Source organism: Elaeis guineensis, chromosome 8 (assembly GCF_000442705.2).
Source record: "Elaeis guineensis isolate ETL-2024a chromosome 8, EG11, whole genome shotgun sequence".
In the NCBI taxonomy this organism is placed as follows: domain Eukaryota; kingdom Viridiplantae; phylum Streptophyta; class Magnoliopsida; order Arecales; family Arecaceae; genus Elaeis; species Elaeis guineensis.
Window position 1 is genome coordinate 8390429 of NC_026000.2, and position 16476 is coordinate 8406904.

The window sequence follows — 16476 nt, forward strand, 5'->3', positions numbered from 1 at the left end:
AAAATATTATTAAATATATTCTTGAGAACAGTAATTTTTTACTACTATAGCATAATAAACTTTTTTATTATTTTTATAATTATGATAAAAAATTATATTAATATTAGAAATTGTTATAAAATAATATCTATATTAATTATAAAATATTTTGATATTATAATAATTAAAAATATTATTAAATTATAAATAATAATATTATAACCATCACAACTCACAATGATAATAATAGGTCCACAATTTCAATGAGAATATGATCGTGATCATTTACTTCAAAAATTATAGATGCATATAATCTAAAATTCAAACAAATATGTCTCATAAAAAATTTTTTGTACACCATGAGTAATGTAGAATGCATGCAATGCCTATGACGATTGGTTCACATACGGAGCCAAAGCACGATGCATAAAAAAAAAAAAAAATTCCTTCCGATCCATACAGAAGCCAATCACTGTAAGTGGTGCAGAACTGCACCGCCGTAGTGCGCAAAGAATTTCTCTATATCCAATAAGATTCTAAAGCCTCCATCAAAGCGACATCTAGGTAATTTAGTTGGCTGTATAAAGGCCAGAGAACATTTCTTAGATTGTCGCGATCAATTTCAAATCTCAACCATGTTTTTGCGTTTTATTAGACATGCTCGATGCCACCGTAGCAATAGTAGCAACTAAAGCAGAACTTACTTTAATACCAAATTAGCTGCGGCAGACCCACAGGCATATGAATAAAGTAAAATATAAAAATGAGACATGAACGCGAGAGTCATATGAATAACCTCCAAACAACCTGCCCAGTCAGCAGGCCTATTAACCTGCGCATTTATTCACAACCAATTCAGAGACTACAGCAGATAGCACCATTTATTTAAAAACTTAACCACATCTATTGCATCCAAGAGTAAAATAAATTGTCTTCAAAAATATCGACCTTCGAAGCGCTACTAGGGTCTCAGAGCAGTCAAATCCATGGATTCACAACCACCAAATGACATATCAACTGCCACCCAACTCAAAACAAGGTGTTGCAAACTTTCTCTCTCTCTTGGTTATAGGATGCTGCAATTTCCTTTTAAGGATCTGGCTTATCACCATCTTGATCTTCCTCAGCTTCTCCACATTCAAACTGATCAGCAGCTTCAAGGCTCTTGGAAGTCGAGTACCGGCCACTCTGGAGATCCATAGGATGGGTGTCACGAGGCCCACCTTTGCATGTCATTGCAAGCATTGGTGGTGGTGGTGATGGTAGAAGACCTGCTCTGAAGAGTATGCGCTGGACAGGCTCCGAAGGCTGTGCACCAAAACCAATACCTACAAATAGCAGAAACAAATAAATTGTAGACTTGCAAGCTTGAACAGGGAATGAATGCATTTGCTTCTCGTTATTTTAAAGCAAGAAACAATTTTCTGTGATTAAAAACCAGTTTGTGTATTTTCTGTGCATCTCAGCATAATTCATGGTTAACTACTGAGAAAAATGCACAGAATTGCTTCGACGGTAACTAAGTCATCACTGGCCTATTTTGCAAATAGTCCATAACATCACCAACCGTATTAATATGCTGTTCAAACAATACTACTATCTTTCCATCAGAAGGAAGTCCATATCTCAAATTTCAAGATTACCATCATACTCTTTTTCTTTGAGCAGGCATTTATTGAATATATTTAAAAATATATTGTCAAAATTTTGCCCTCAAATGTTCACTTTTCTTATGCCTATAAGCAATGATCAATCAATTCCTAGATATAAATAATAAACCAATCATAGGGTATAACTTGAAAAAACAAAAAAGAATTTTACACATGAAAATCAAATATTCACTTTTCTTATGCCTATAAGCAATGATTGATCAATTCCTAAATATAATTAATAAACCAATCATAGTGTATAACTGGGAAAAAAACAGAAGTTTATGCATGAAAAACTGTAAATTTATTAAAACATCCTTAAACATCTTAAACTGTATAAACATGATTTAGTTTCCTAGTTTTTTCAATTCTAGGAACAATCCTAATAATATTACTTTATATAATACTTTAATTAGATTTCTATTTTAAAACGTTTAAAATATACTAAACCATTTTTTAGGTACCAAATATAAGGGATTCTCATATTGGACTTTGAGAGTACATAGAAGAGCCCGAAAGAAAATTCAGTTGAGAGATAGCACGAACAATTGCTTGGGCCAACAAATGTTGAACTACAAGTCAACAATAACCAACCCCCTAATGTATGACAGACTCCCATTGGCACACCAATCCTGCCATGCAACGTGGCTAAATGAATATTTAGAATCCACACTGCTGGCTCCGCATTTAGGACCAGCTGGGCCAGAGCCAACCATCTAGACGCAACGCTTTCCGCTCTGATAGACATGTCCAACTTATAGGGGCTCTTTTTTCTTCCTTTTTTAATCCAACATTTGCACACTGGAACAATTTGAAGTTTTCATGCTTGGGTCTCCATCCAATCATATTCCATTTGTTTTGGCTCCGATCGATGTCTTCAAATATTACTGATTAAGCTCCAGTACACAGAAAATAAAGGTTATTGCAGCGCAGAGAGCAGCAATACAAAAGGTTAACATCTATAACTTCAAAAAACACAAGACAGGCCACAACTTCACATTTGATTGGCTAGGAACCTGAAAATGGCTGACAAACTATTCCCTATATGAATAAGAAGAGCATGAAGGAACAAAAGGGACATGAAAAGCAATGGTATCATCACTCTTACTAACATTTCCAAAAGTACATGGGGGTAGCTCTACATACTGAGTCTCCAAAAATGTGTAAACACTTCTTTGGACATGAGAAAATATAGGTAGTAGAAGAAAAGACATTAAATCCACATTGGAATTTCAAAAAAACAACTTGATCACACTTTCCTGGTCAAAATCGACCCAATGATGACTACATTATGTCAGCAGTGCCCGATCACATTGTTCCATTCTGCAAGGTACAGATTCATCAATTCCACACTAAATTTTTAATAAACTAAGTATCAACAAAACAAAAAAGGACATTGCTTTAACACCAAAAGTAGCACCTGGAGGATTTTTATGATGTATAAGTATCATATCAAAAGATTCCAATTACCCATACACACGAACAACATCAATAATCTCCTTTCAACCATAAATGGCTTTTATCTTTTTTTATATTTCGTCTTCCCCCCAGTTTTCATTGATAAAATTGCAATAAGTTGCATCAAGAAAGCGGGAAAAGAGAGAGAGAGAGAGAGAGAGAGAGAGAGAGAGGAAATTATTCCTTCAGTGGAACAAAAGAGCATTGGGTTGCAAAGCTTATTTTATAAATTCTGGAGGGCTAACCTAGTCATGCAAGCAGGATTCTGTATTCCTACTACATTCACAAAGATTGATTTCAATGTTGTCTTACCTTTGAAAGATTGAGTCAACGTGCCAAAAATGAAGAGTGCCCAAACTCCAAATTATCCACAAATTGAAAGATCGTGGAAGTCAAAAAGCACATGCTTTTTAAAAAAAATCCCTGGCATATCTTAGAAAACATATTAGGATTTTTTGCATGTATACCCTCCTAAACATTCAAATTTACGTGAATATCCTTTTAAAATTGATATTTGTATATATACTCTCATAAAATATTTGTTTTGTATGTATATCTTTCTTTTTTCTTATTTTTTTGCACATGTACCCACATCATTTAATGCCATTAAAAAATTAATAGTTTAAAATTTAAATGACTAAAATATCTTTATAGGTAGATGTGCAAAAAAAAAAATTTATAAAGGCATATATATAAATAGTAATTTCATGAGAATATTCAAGCAAATTTGAATATTTAGAAGGATATACACAAAAAAAATTTTAACTTAATTTTTATCTACTTCACCTAGATAGATTTAGACCTTCTTACTCTACAATGTAGTAGCATATTATATAATATAACAATACGATGACGATATTATATAATATTTTATATATTAAAATACTATATATTTTATTTTATACAAGATGGGACGATCATATCCATCATATAACAACATGATATATCTTATACACTTCACAAAGATATTTTCGATAAAAAAATTTAAAATAAAATATAATAAGATTATAAATTCTTATTATTATATATTATCCAAAACCACAGCTATGTTCAATCTATGCAAATGTATAAGCTATTCATCTAATATCAGATTTAGATATTTTTCTTAGAAGCATATGTTGGATGTATGCCCTAGAAGCCAATCTTGGCTGACACATTTCATATCTCTAAGACATGATTTTGTACTTATTGGGCAGTTATATTACAATTCATGTCTGTGTCCATGAATTATCCAAGGGATTAACAAGATGATGACACATTCTCAAAGAGTTGAGAGTTTGAAGCATATGTCATTGATAGTTGATTCCTAAATTGCTCCTGATCATAGGATCTCACAGAGATGGTGATTGATCCGGATAGACCAGTGCATGGATCACTTCCTTCGGACAGATGGATCTCGAGTCTGCAGCGTAGAGACACTGGAGCGAGAGTACAAATGGTTGTTAGAGAATAACTAACACTGAGCGTGACCAACACGAGAAGTCACATGGATGTCTGCTCACTCGTTAGTGACTTTCTCGATGCTGCAGTTGTATGACTAGTCTTTTGACCTGAGATGACACTACTGCTTGCAGTGAGGCTGCTGGAGTTTGACTGACACATCAACATGGATCTCAAAGAGCCCTTGTAGTGGATGTTGGCGACAGTTGGTCCACTATAGGAGTGGGGTGTGCATCAAAATGAAATCTATCGATTCTAGCAGAAGGGAATAGTCTTATGAGATTTAAGAGGCTGAGTCTTTAAGTCTATATGATCATAGCAGTGTGATTGATAGAAAAAAATTTTCATACAATCACATATGGTCTTAAGCTGATTGAATATATCATATGACCGATGTTGAAATTTGACGATTTATCCATGACCTGCCATCTAGTCAGGACTCACGATAGAGAGACTAAATCACATGTTAACTACACCTAGAGATTCGTTTTAGTTCTACTGGGTTGCCACTACATACCGCTAGGTGTCACTAGTGGATTGTGAGAGCTCACTAAGATTGTTTTGAATCGATAATCCTTATTGAGTTAGAGTAGAATTATTCCGATCCATTGAAAAGAGTTTCAATGATACAATGATAGAGATCATTGTATGTCTCACTACCAGATAGAATTGAACCTATAAGGTCACACAATAAAGGAATTAGACCTGGAACAAGTAATTAAGCCTATGAAGTGTCAATTGGGTTTAGAGAAATCCATTGGGTTCATGATAACCTTGTTAGCACATGGTTGGACCCAATTCCTCTTTCCGTTGGGATTACTTATTTGATAAGTTAATTCTAACTTAATTACCTGCTAATAACCTACATGAATAAGATTCATGACTTCAATTATTGGGTGTCTAAGGTTATGGATCACATAAATTAAGGGTGCAAGTCCCTTATGAATTTTTTTGATAGTTATTATGGGGTGACACCTTAATTTGATCAATTTGGGCATGACCATTGATTAGAGGGTCTTTTGTTTCTATATGGGGTGTCTCTTGGACGCAAAAGAGGGTGTCTAATTATGGATGCAAAGGCTCCAATAGTTGACGCCTAATGGGCTTCCTAATGTAAGTTGTATAACTTAAGTTAATAGGAATCTTAATGCAAGTATGACTTGTATTATGAGATTGAATAGGATTGAATCCTTATGCCTATTTAAAGGGACTTTTTCTAAGATCCCTAGAGCATCAAAACCGGCAGCCTCTCACACCCAAAGGCTCTCCCCATGCCCTCTCTTCCTCTCTCTTTCTCTCCTCTTGGGTGTTCTATACACCCCTTCCTTGGGATGCGCGTCCCAAAGAGTTTCATGTCCAAAGAAGTTTGGGTGCCTCTTCCTTGCTGGTTTCTAACATCTGGTAGCAGCACATAGCAAAGAGAAACTCTAGAGAAGAGGAGAAGAAGATCAAAGAGAAAGATCAAATATTGATCGCGATCCAGGTTTCGTTCAGATTAAGCAGGCTGAATTTTAGAGAACCAAAATTCAGATTAAAGAGGACTGTTCCAGACTGATCCCGAGTAGATACTCATAGAGGCCGGATACTTGTGCGGCTAATAAAAAACCTCGTCTCTTTCAGATTCAGATTTGAAGAAAGAGATTGCGAAATAGGTATGTGATTTTATCACAATCTAAATTTCAGCATATATCAATTTCAACATATGAAATAGATCCATGTGGTTTTATATTTTTATGCATGCAAAATTCAGATTAAAATTATTTTAATCTTATTCTCCGCTGTGGTGTTTAGAAAATTAAGTTTTGAAAACACATATACATACACCAAATCTTGAATTTCAACAGTAATATCAGAGCTACGGATTTTCATATGTTGAATTTTAATATACATGTTTTTGAAAATATTTCAAAATCAATTTTTTCTTGATACATGAGATGTATGGATGGATCTTCAAATCTAAAATTTGATTTTAGATTTAATTCTAGAATATATAGTTGATATGTTGATGCATACATAGATCTGAAAATTGATCTAGAAAGAGTTCTAGTTCATGTGAAATAGATACATGCATGAAACCTGAATTTTTTTGTTATCTGAATTTTGATTCATATGTATGATATATGATTGCATATTTAGATCATAAATTTGGCTTTAATCTGATCTATGATTAGTATATGAGATATATGATATCATATTTAGATCTAAAATTTTTGTTTAGATCTAATTTTACATGCATATATGTGATATATGTTTGTATGTTAGAATTTAAAAATTATTTTCATGTTTTAATACTTACTTTCATGCAAAGAATTTAGATCTAAAATATGATTTTAGAATCTGAAATTTGTGTTTGTGTATGAGGATTTTAGTCATAGAAAAATCAAAAATTAAGTCATGTAATATGATTACATCTAAGATTTTTTATTTGAGTTATATGGGTCTAATTCGATTAAGTAATTGGTTAAACCGAGTCAAGTATTGAATTGAGTTAGATCAATTAAGTTAATGATTATACAATTATTTTTTATCAAATCGATTGAGTCCCATACGTAGAATCGATTAATCTAAGGACCTAATTTGGCTTGTTGATTTGAGTCCGATTCACTTGAGCTAACCAATTCTGATCAATTGTCCAATTGGTATCTAAGGTAAGTAATTGAAAGATGATTATTTAATTGATTTCGTTCGCTTATCTGGCCAATTCATTGGTGTCTAAAGAAAGCAACAGGGAGACCCCCACCAATCTTCACTTATCTAGCCAATTTGAAAGATTGAGTCACAAATATGGTTGTTTGGTGATTTGATTTAGTCCATGCCAATTATATCAGTCATGTGATGACTGATTAGATAAGATCTAAACCCAAATCTCTCCACAAAATATTAAGTCCAAAGTCTTCCACCGTTGTAGATGTGCGGGCGTGCTACCGGCGTTGATTGTTCTCGGCTGGTCACAGTAGTTCAGTTGCATCGGAAACACACAACCACTCTATTAGCAAAGAGTTGCTGCGGGGTAAAGATGGGGTTGGGCCCAATAACTGTTAGGTGAGAGACCCAATGACGGCTTTACATCTGCTTTTGAATAGTGGGTCTGAGTTAACTAAGAAGTGCAAGCAATAACTGTTAGATGAGCCCACATGACTTAGAGATCAAGTGGCTGCAATATGTTTAGAGAAGTATCTGGATAAAGAGTTGTCCACGCATCGGTGTTTATTCGTGTTACTAATAACTGTTAGGTGAGGTGCACGGCATCGATGGGACCGCAGCATCCACTAAAAATTCAATTATCGCGTTAGGATTTTCGTTTCTTCATCCAGAGAGTGTGAGAGTTCTGATAAAATAGTGAGAGTTTCTTTTTGCATCTAAAAGTTCCTCGAACAAAATTATAAAATAAATACAAACACCCAATTAGAATCTTTGCTCTCTGCTGTTCATTGTGTCAGCTTCCAATCCTCTAGTTTGAATCCTAGATATCAACCGATTAACCGAAATCGAGTACATAGACTGGCTTACAAACTTAAGAATTGTTCTTAATTTTAAAAAATTAAGCAACATTCTCTATCAAGTTATTCTAATGTTAATAACCCGTCCAACCCATAGTCAACGAGCTATACTTGACGAGTGGATGGACAATGACAATAAAGATAGGTGCTATACATGAGTACATGTACACTGCCAACGATATGTTGATTCATCCATAAGTGTTGTGAGGTGATAAGAGTCGCATAGCGCATGTGATGCATGATGGATAGTCAGTCTATGATCGTTATTTGATAATGATCGAGGACATTGAAAAGCTTAAAAAGCTCGACATGACCATGCATAAGGAATTGCTTATGGATTTGATCCTACGATCTTTGATTAGTTTATATAGATAGTTTATGATAAACTACCATATGAAAGACCATCATGGCACTTTATCTGAATTGGTCAAAGTGTTGATAACAAAAGAACCTTGAAAGAGTTCAGAGGTAAATACCTGGAGAGTCTAAAGAAATAAAGACACACCTAGAGTAGGTATGTCGAAATTGCTCAACACTGTCCTTACGATTTTCTCTTCTCCTACTTGAGCTACAGGCTCTAGTGTAGAGTCGATGGAAAGGTAGAGAGCTGAGGAAGTAACCCTTGAATTGACTATAGGGCAATAGTTGCTGCTGTGGTCATGGATATCTGTCCTTTGCGATCATCGTTTGGATTTAGTTTTTAGAGACAGTCTATCATTTGCATGTTGATGCATATGTGAATTTAATTGAGCAATTAGTGAATGCCATTGGATCTGAGAGATCCAAAATTGAGATAAAATTTAAAGTATATGTGGAATCTATAGCTAAGTCATATTGGAGAAGAAATGATTAACAAACTGAAAAAATATGGATTTAGGCTCATTGACTGTTGAGTCAAATCTAGTTTGTGCATCATCTCTTTGAGAAAATATAACCAAGCTACTCTTGTGGGACAAGAGGAAAAGGACCACTGAGATACTTATCCTTGTACATATTTGATGTGTGTAGCCCATGTGATGTGCTAACCAAGGAGTTGTCTTTACCTTGTATATGAGATATAAATCTAAAATTTTTGAAAGGTTCAAAGAATTCACATGTAAATGGAGAAATAAATCAAAAAATTTCTGAAGATACTTCGATCGAATCGAGGATGCAATACCATTGAAAAAAAATTTTCGATTATCTCATAATGGCATTGTTTCATATTGGACCCCTCTTAATAAATCTCAACTCAATGAGATAAGAAGAGTCATAGGATTATATGAGATATGATTTGATCTATAATGAAATTTACTTATTTATTTATATTTCTTTAGGGACATGCTCTATTTCTATAAAATTGGATTCTCACTAAACATGTTCCTATCACACCATATAAGATATGACATGGTGAGAACTGAATCTTGATTATTTTGAGATTCAAGGATGTCTAGCCTGTATTTAGGACAGCAGGTGGATATATTAGAAGATAAGTCTATAAAGCTCTTCCTAAAAGAGTTTGGGATATTACTTTCCGATGGGATTACAATGTGATTGTGATTCAATGCTATCTTCTTAAAAAACTGTTTAACCAAGATGAAGCAGTGAAAGGAAAGTTAAGCTCTAAGAGAGTGTCTCTGAAGAGCAAGGAGCCTTGAGACCTTAAGAATATATTAATCATGAGCCAGTAGACGTATATTCCTCCTCCACCTCGTACACATAGTAGGATCTCCAATCCTCTCAAAAGGTACTTGAGTATGCTTAACAGAGAATGTAGAGAAAATCGTTTCTCATGGAGATAGAAAATATAGAGATGATCCCAGAACCTACAACGAGGCGATGTGAGATATCGACTCCAAAAAAGCATGTGAAATAACTTTCCTGAGTAGAGATCTTTTAAAGATTTCTATATGGAATAGCTTGTGGATTTCACTTATTGTGATAGGTGATCACAAAGACCACAATATCCTTGGAGCTAGAACATTCGTTTCAATGATATGATCAAATTGTTTGATCAGATATGAGGAATTATGGATTTCAAAAGGATCAGTGAGAGTGTCCAATACTGACATCGGTTAAAATATAGTTGAATATAGATTTCTCCATGAAAGATATAAAGTGAGCATCCTAAAGATCTATAGAGATAGATGCAATTGAATGCTTGTGTTTTCACAGATAAAGTATAGAGACCGGATGCTGAAAGCGTTCAGCATAGAAATCTCGGAGAGAGGTCTGCTACTCTCTCGGACATAGTCGTATGCCATAAAATACTTGAACTGATTATACCGTGATTGTCACAAATAGATATCAGTTGTATCCAGACTGTGAGCGCTGGATTGCTGTGAAAACATCCTTAAGCTCTTAAGAAGAACTGAGGATATGTTCGGAGAAGGATCAAAGCTAGAAGTGGAAGGATACATCAATTCAAATTTTGTCTGATGTTGATAGTAAAATGTCTACATCATGGATGTGTTCCTATGTCGATATCTTGGAAGGATTTCAAATAATCGATCAATGAAAGCTGAGAGTATGCTGTAGATGTGTATGATGCATTCTGATTGTAATGTTAGTTGCAGAATTAGTTGTCATACCATCAGATACCGTGATACTATACTGCAAAGACAATGGCATCATAACCCTTGCTAAAGAGCCTAGGTCTCACCAGATATTCAAGCATATAGAACAGCAGAACACGCGACTACCTCGAGTAGAAATATATAGAGGTGTAGAGAGTAAACTCCACATGTGATGTGGATGACTCACTGGTAAGTCACTTGGTTAGCTTTAGACCGGTCTTGTGAAGATAGAGCTTGGTACATGGCAAATTGACTTTAGTGCAAGTGGAAGATTGTTGGATGCTCTAGAAGCTAATCTTGGCTGACACATTTTATATCTCTAGGACATGATTTTGTACTTATTGGACAGTTATATTACCATTCATGTCTGTGTCCATGAATCATCCAAAGGATTAACAAGATGATGACACATTCTCAAAGAGTTGAAAATTTGAGGCATATGTCATTAATAGTTGATTCCTAAATTGCTCCTGATCATAGGATCATCATGGAGATGGTGACTGATCCGAATAGACCAATGTACGGATCGCTTCCTTCGGATAGATGGATCTCGAATCTGCAGTGTAGAGACACTAGAGCAAGAGTGCAGGTGGTTGTTAGAGAATAACTAGCACTGAGCGTGATCAAGACGAGAAGTCACATGAATGTCTGCTCCCTCGTTAGTGACTTTCTCGATGCTGCAATTGTATGACTGATCCTTTGATCTGAGATGACACTACTGCTCGCAATGAGGCTACTGGAGTTTGACTGACACATAAACATGAATCTCAAGGAGTCCTTGTAGTAAATGTTGGCGACAGTTGATCCAGTGTAAGAGTGGGGTGTGCATCAAGATAGAATCTATCGACTCTAGCAGAAGGGAGTAGTCCTATGGGATTTAAGAAGCTGAGTCCTTAAGTCTATGACCATAGCAGTGTGATTGATAGAAAAGAGTTTTCATAGAATCACATATGGACTTAAGCTGATTGAATCTATCATATAATCGATGTTAAGGTTTGACGATTTATCCATGATCTGCATCTAGTCGGAACTCACGATAGAGGGACTGAATCATACGTTAACTACACCTAGAGGTTCATTTAGCTCTACTGAATTGCCACTACATACTGCTAGGTGTCATGAGTGGATTGTGAGAGCTCACTAGGATTGTTCTGGATCGACAATCTTTATTGAGTTAGAGTAGAATTATTCGGACCCATTGAAAATAATTTCAATGATACGATGATAGAGATCATTGTATGTCTCACTACTAGATAGAATCGAACCTATGAGATCACACAACAAAGGGATTAGGCCTTAAACAAGTAATTAAGCCTATGAAGTGTCAATTGGGTTTAGAGAAATCCATTGGGTTCATGATAACTTTGCTAGCACATGGTTGGACCTAATTCCTCTTTCCATTGGGATTACTTATTTGATAAGTTAATTCTAACTTAATTACCTGCTAATAATCTACATGAATAAGATTCATGAAACTTCAATTATTGGGTGTCTAAGGTTATGGATCACATAAATTAAGGGTGCAAGTCCCTTATGAATCTCCTTGATAGTTATTATGGGGCGCCACCTTGATTTGATCAATTTGGGCGTGACCATTGATTAGAGGGCCTTTTGTTTTCATATGGGGTGTTTCTTGAGTGCAAAAGAAGGTGTCTAATTATAAGTGCAAGAGTTCCAATAGTTGGCACCTAATAGGCTTCTTAATGTAAGTTGGATAACTTAAGTTAATAAGAATCCTAATGCAAGTAGAACTTATATTATGAGATTGAATAGGATTCAATCCTTATGCCTATTTACAGGGACCTTCTCTAAGATCCCTAGAGCATCAAAACCAGCAGCCCCTCACACCCAAAGGGTCTCCCCATGCCCTCTCTTCCTCTCCCTTTCTCTCCTCTTGGGTGTTCTATACACCCCTTCTTTGAGACGCGCATCGCAAGGAGTTTCATGCCCAAAGGAGTTTGGGTGCCTCTTCTTTGCTAGTTTCTAACATCTGATAGCAGCACATAGCAAAGAGAAACTCTAGAGAAGAGGAGAAGAAGAAGATCAAAGAGAAAGATCAAGTATTGATCGCGATCCAAGTTTCGTTCAGATTCAGCAGGCTGAATTTTAGAGAACCAAAATTCAAATTAAAGATGACTATTCCAGACTGATCTCGAGTGGATACTCATAGAAGCCGGATATTTGTGCGGCTAACAGAGAGCCTCGTCTCTTCCAGATCCAGATTTGAAGAAAGGGATTGCGAAATAGATATATGATTTGATCACAATCTAAATTTCAGCATACGAAATAGATCCATGTGGTTTTATATTTTTATGCATGCAAAATTCAGATTAAAATTATTTTAATCTTATTCTCCGCTGTGGTGTTTAGAAAATTAAGTTTTGAAAACACATATACATGCACCAAACTCCGAATTCCAACAGCATATTGTTATACATTAGAGGAAACATGGATGGTTACGATCTGTTTATTTTCTAGATAAAATAATTTTGATCTATCATTTGATAAAAAGATTATCTTATCTATATAAATTAATAAATTAAATAAATTTATTATTTTAGTTGTATATGTTAATTTTTCTCCATTAGAATAAGAAAAGAATTAACAAATCAAGAGAGGTGCATTTATGTTAAGGATTTTTTGCATGTATACCCTTCCAAATAATCAAATTTGTGTAAATATTCTCATAAAATTACTATTTGTATATATATCCTTATAAAATTTTTTTTTTGCACATCTATCCATAAAGATATTTTAGTCATTTTAATTTTAAATCGTTAATTTTTAATGATGTTAGATGATATGGGTACATATGCAAAAAAAGATATTTTATGAGGATATACATGTAGATATCAATTTTGAAAGGATATTTATACAAATTTGAATGTTTAGAAGGATATCCATGTAAAAAACCCAACATATTAATATATGACTTTATGTATGTATGGAGCATTTATGATGAAAAGCAAAACATTTTCAATTTCCATAGGGAAAAAGGTATATCCTGCACATATAATTATAACATCAACTCCTAAAAATTTAGGAGGGGAGTTAATCATTTGAAAACTTGAACTACTCAGTGGAGTATATTGGCAGTTAGTTTCAGTATTCAGGCTATAGAATAAATCTTGTGCAATGAGTTTCAACCAATTTTTTTTTTTTTTTTTTGTAGTTCCCAATTACCTGATATGGGCCAGAAGGATTTTGGTTGATGCTTCAGTATTCAATTTCAACAATTAAATTGACTTCACAAGGCAAGCTAAGATGAAATAATTCTATCAAGTGAAACCACGAATCAAGGATCATTGAGCTATCGAGATAAAAGATTTTTACAAACATATGCTCATTATCAAAGTTTAATAAAAGAAGATTGCATGGTTACTGAGAAAGGTAACTCCAAAGTGAGAACGGTTAAAAGTTATGAATGGGATAAAGCTTCAGTGCAAAAGTCATAGCATAATGAACCGCATTACATAAACTTTCAATTCTATATTTTTGCAAGAAGTCACATGGATATCAGATACCAAACTAGTTATGTGGCTTGAAACAAAAACAGAAAGCAGCACTCATTAATATCTTTTCTCCTACCAGGTGAGGACAGAAGCTCGAAGGCTGGGGACATAAGTAAATTGTGGATAGCATTTAGATTAAGCTTCTGACCTATAACTTGTCATTTGTTCACTTCTCTAATTATCTAGGCTCTTTTCGAGTCTATAGGTATATTTATGATTGCACAACTTGCAAAAACTAGAACTTCATAACTGATCAAGCATACAGCCTACCTCTCTACTGGCTCTGCTATCCAAAGGAAAACCCTCCTCTTGCCCAAAGCTACCTTAGCAAGAAGCATGGCGACATGTCAACCATAAATATTTTCAGGCCTGGTGGATATATCTTGAATCATGACCATAGAGATGGAACAAGGTTCTTGTTGGTCAAGGCATGGTTGCAGTGGGCTACTCTGGGCCATGATGGAACAAGGTTCTTGTTGGTCAAGGCATGGTTGCAGTGGACTACTCTGGGCCATGACTCAAATGCCTGGTTCACAATTGTTTGGGACCTGGAAAAAGGTTTCTGTTCATCCAAATATTTTGTTCATAACAAACAAGTGCCTTGAACATTAAGTCATCTTGAGTATCAAAAACTTTTAAAAAAAATTATAAAGTTCAATTTGTGCTGATCTGGAGCTCAAAGTTTCAATTTACCCAGCAGGTCCAATATTTCTAATGCAAATTCTTATTTGAAATAAGAACACTTGTATACAAACCCTGTGCCATCTGAAACATAGAAAAGATGGAGACTAGAGTACACCTCTTCTTTACTTATATTCAAGTTCAAACTAAATTATAATCAAATCTAATATTGTACAATCCGATCAAATCTAATTTAAATCCCTGTATCGAACTGTCTTCTAATCAGCTAATTTCTCTGGTCTTCATCCTTTATTATGAATTAATTTCGTGTTTGTAGGATAAATAACATCCCTTAATGACTCTTAATTCTTAGCAAGAAAGAACAGAACCACGCAAGTAATGATCAGACTCTGATTAGAACCCTACGCTCATCGCTCCTACTGTTCTCTACCTGCCTATAAACCGTAACCCAGATTCCAATATTAATAAAGCAAAAGCATAGACACGTCTACATTAAGACTGAATTAAAAAGTCAAATCTACTTTAAATTAATTGATTTCCAATCCAATTCAAGTCCTCGCATCTACTCTTCTTGCAATCAGCCAATTCCTCTGATATTTCTACTTTCTTGCAAAACTCAGAATCTAATTGTCATTGCCAACCAGGTAGACAACCAAAGGATTTTTTTTTTTTTTTTTTTTCAAGAAAACCGTCCAAAGAAAGCACGGAATCTACTAATTACCCCAAGAAAGCATGAAATCTGGTAACGTAATAATAAGAGATGGATCAAAATATCGATTTTCTTCCAAATTCAAAATTGTCATCCAAACGACAAAAATTTTGCTGAGTTATCTCGAGAAAACATCGACACTCTAACCTGATAAATTGCGGGCCGTCGCGAATCGACTCGCCTCAAGCGACGAGTACAGGTTGAGGCTGGCTCTTCTTGGGGTCGGGGGGATCGGCGAAATCCTCGGGGTTGTAGATGACGGTGATGAAGAGGGAGCAGCTAGGGCAGCGGGCGATCTCCTCGCCGGCGCGGAGGTCGTCCCTCGTGATCTGGAAGAGGTCACCGCAGGGGCATGGGTACGTGTACGCCTGCAGCTCCTCGTTCCACTCCATGTCCTCGATCTCCACCTCGTCGTACGCCGACATCTCTTCCCTCTCTATCGGTCTCTCGGGTCTCAACGGCGAGCCCACCAGAGAGAAACCGAGACGATGGGAGAACCAAAGGCTGGGAAGACGTATGTCGGTGTTCCCTTCTTTAATTGTCCCGAAGATGCTGCAATTGGACGGTTCTGATTAGTTTCTGTTAAGTGTGGGGAAAGTAGGACTTTGATGAAAGTTTTGATGTTCTCCGTATTTTATATAGGAAAAAAATTCTGATACCGAGGTCGGTAATCCGACTTGGTGGTGGCAGAAACCGCTATTGGAGAATTGAAGAAACCGTCATACCTCATTTAATATTTCAATTCACATCCTCATCTTTTACCTCTTAGGTTTGGCGCACACATTTGTTTTACCTACCATGGATTAATTAATTAACATCAGAACCAAACAAGGCACGGCGATGCCCATTTTCACTTTGTTTTAATTATTTTACAAAACCTTGAAAATATCTTGAGAGATTAACAAGGAGAGAGAAAAACCTAACTATACGGCCACTATGCTATTTTTCCGTCCCAAGTGGGTAAGATTCCAGTGCTGAAAGCTAATCTCATAGGGGATCACAGGATTAAGGACCCGCTCCTATTCAGTTCTA

General features: G+C 35.4%; 1 protein-coding gene across 2 annotated transcripts; it reads right to left on the reverse strand.

Moving 5' to 3' along the window:
* Nucleotides 1-771: 771 nt before the first annotated feature.
* Nucleotides 772-15983, reverse strand: LOC114914430 (diphthamide biosynthesis protein 3). 2 transcript variants are annotated; one of them, XM_029266186.2, is made up of 2 exons: nt 15592-15971; nt 772-1307 (listed from the first exon to the last, which is right to left on the reverse strand). In XM_029266186.2, exon 1 carries the CDS (start codon nt 15867-15869, stop codon nt 15627-15629), a length of 243 nt encoding a protein of 80 aa, XP_029122019.1. In that variant the 5' UTR covers nt 15870-15971; the 3' UTR covers nt 772-1307; nt 15592-15626. The 2 variants fall into 2 exon arrangements, with proteins under 2 accessions (XP_029122019.1, XP_073118203.1); XM_073262102.1 differs by lacking the exon at nt 772-1307 and adding an exon at nt 2709-2951 and having other exon boundaries at nt 15592-15983.
* Nucleotides 15984-16476: the final 493 nt, after the last annotated feature.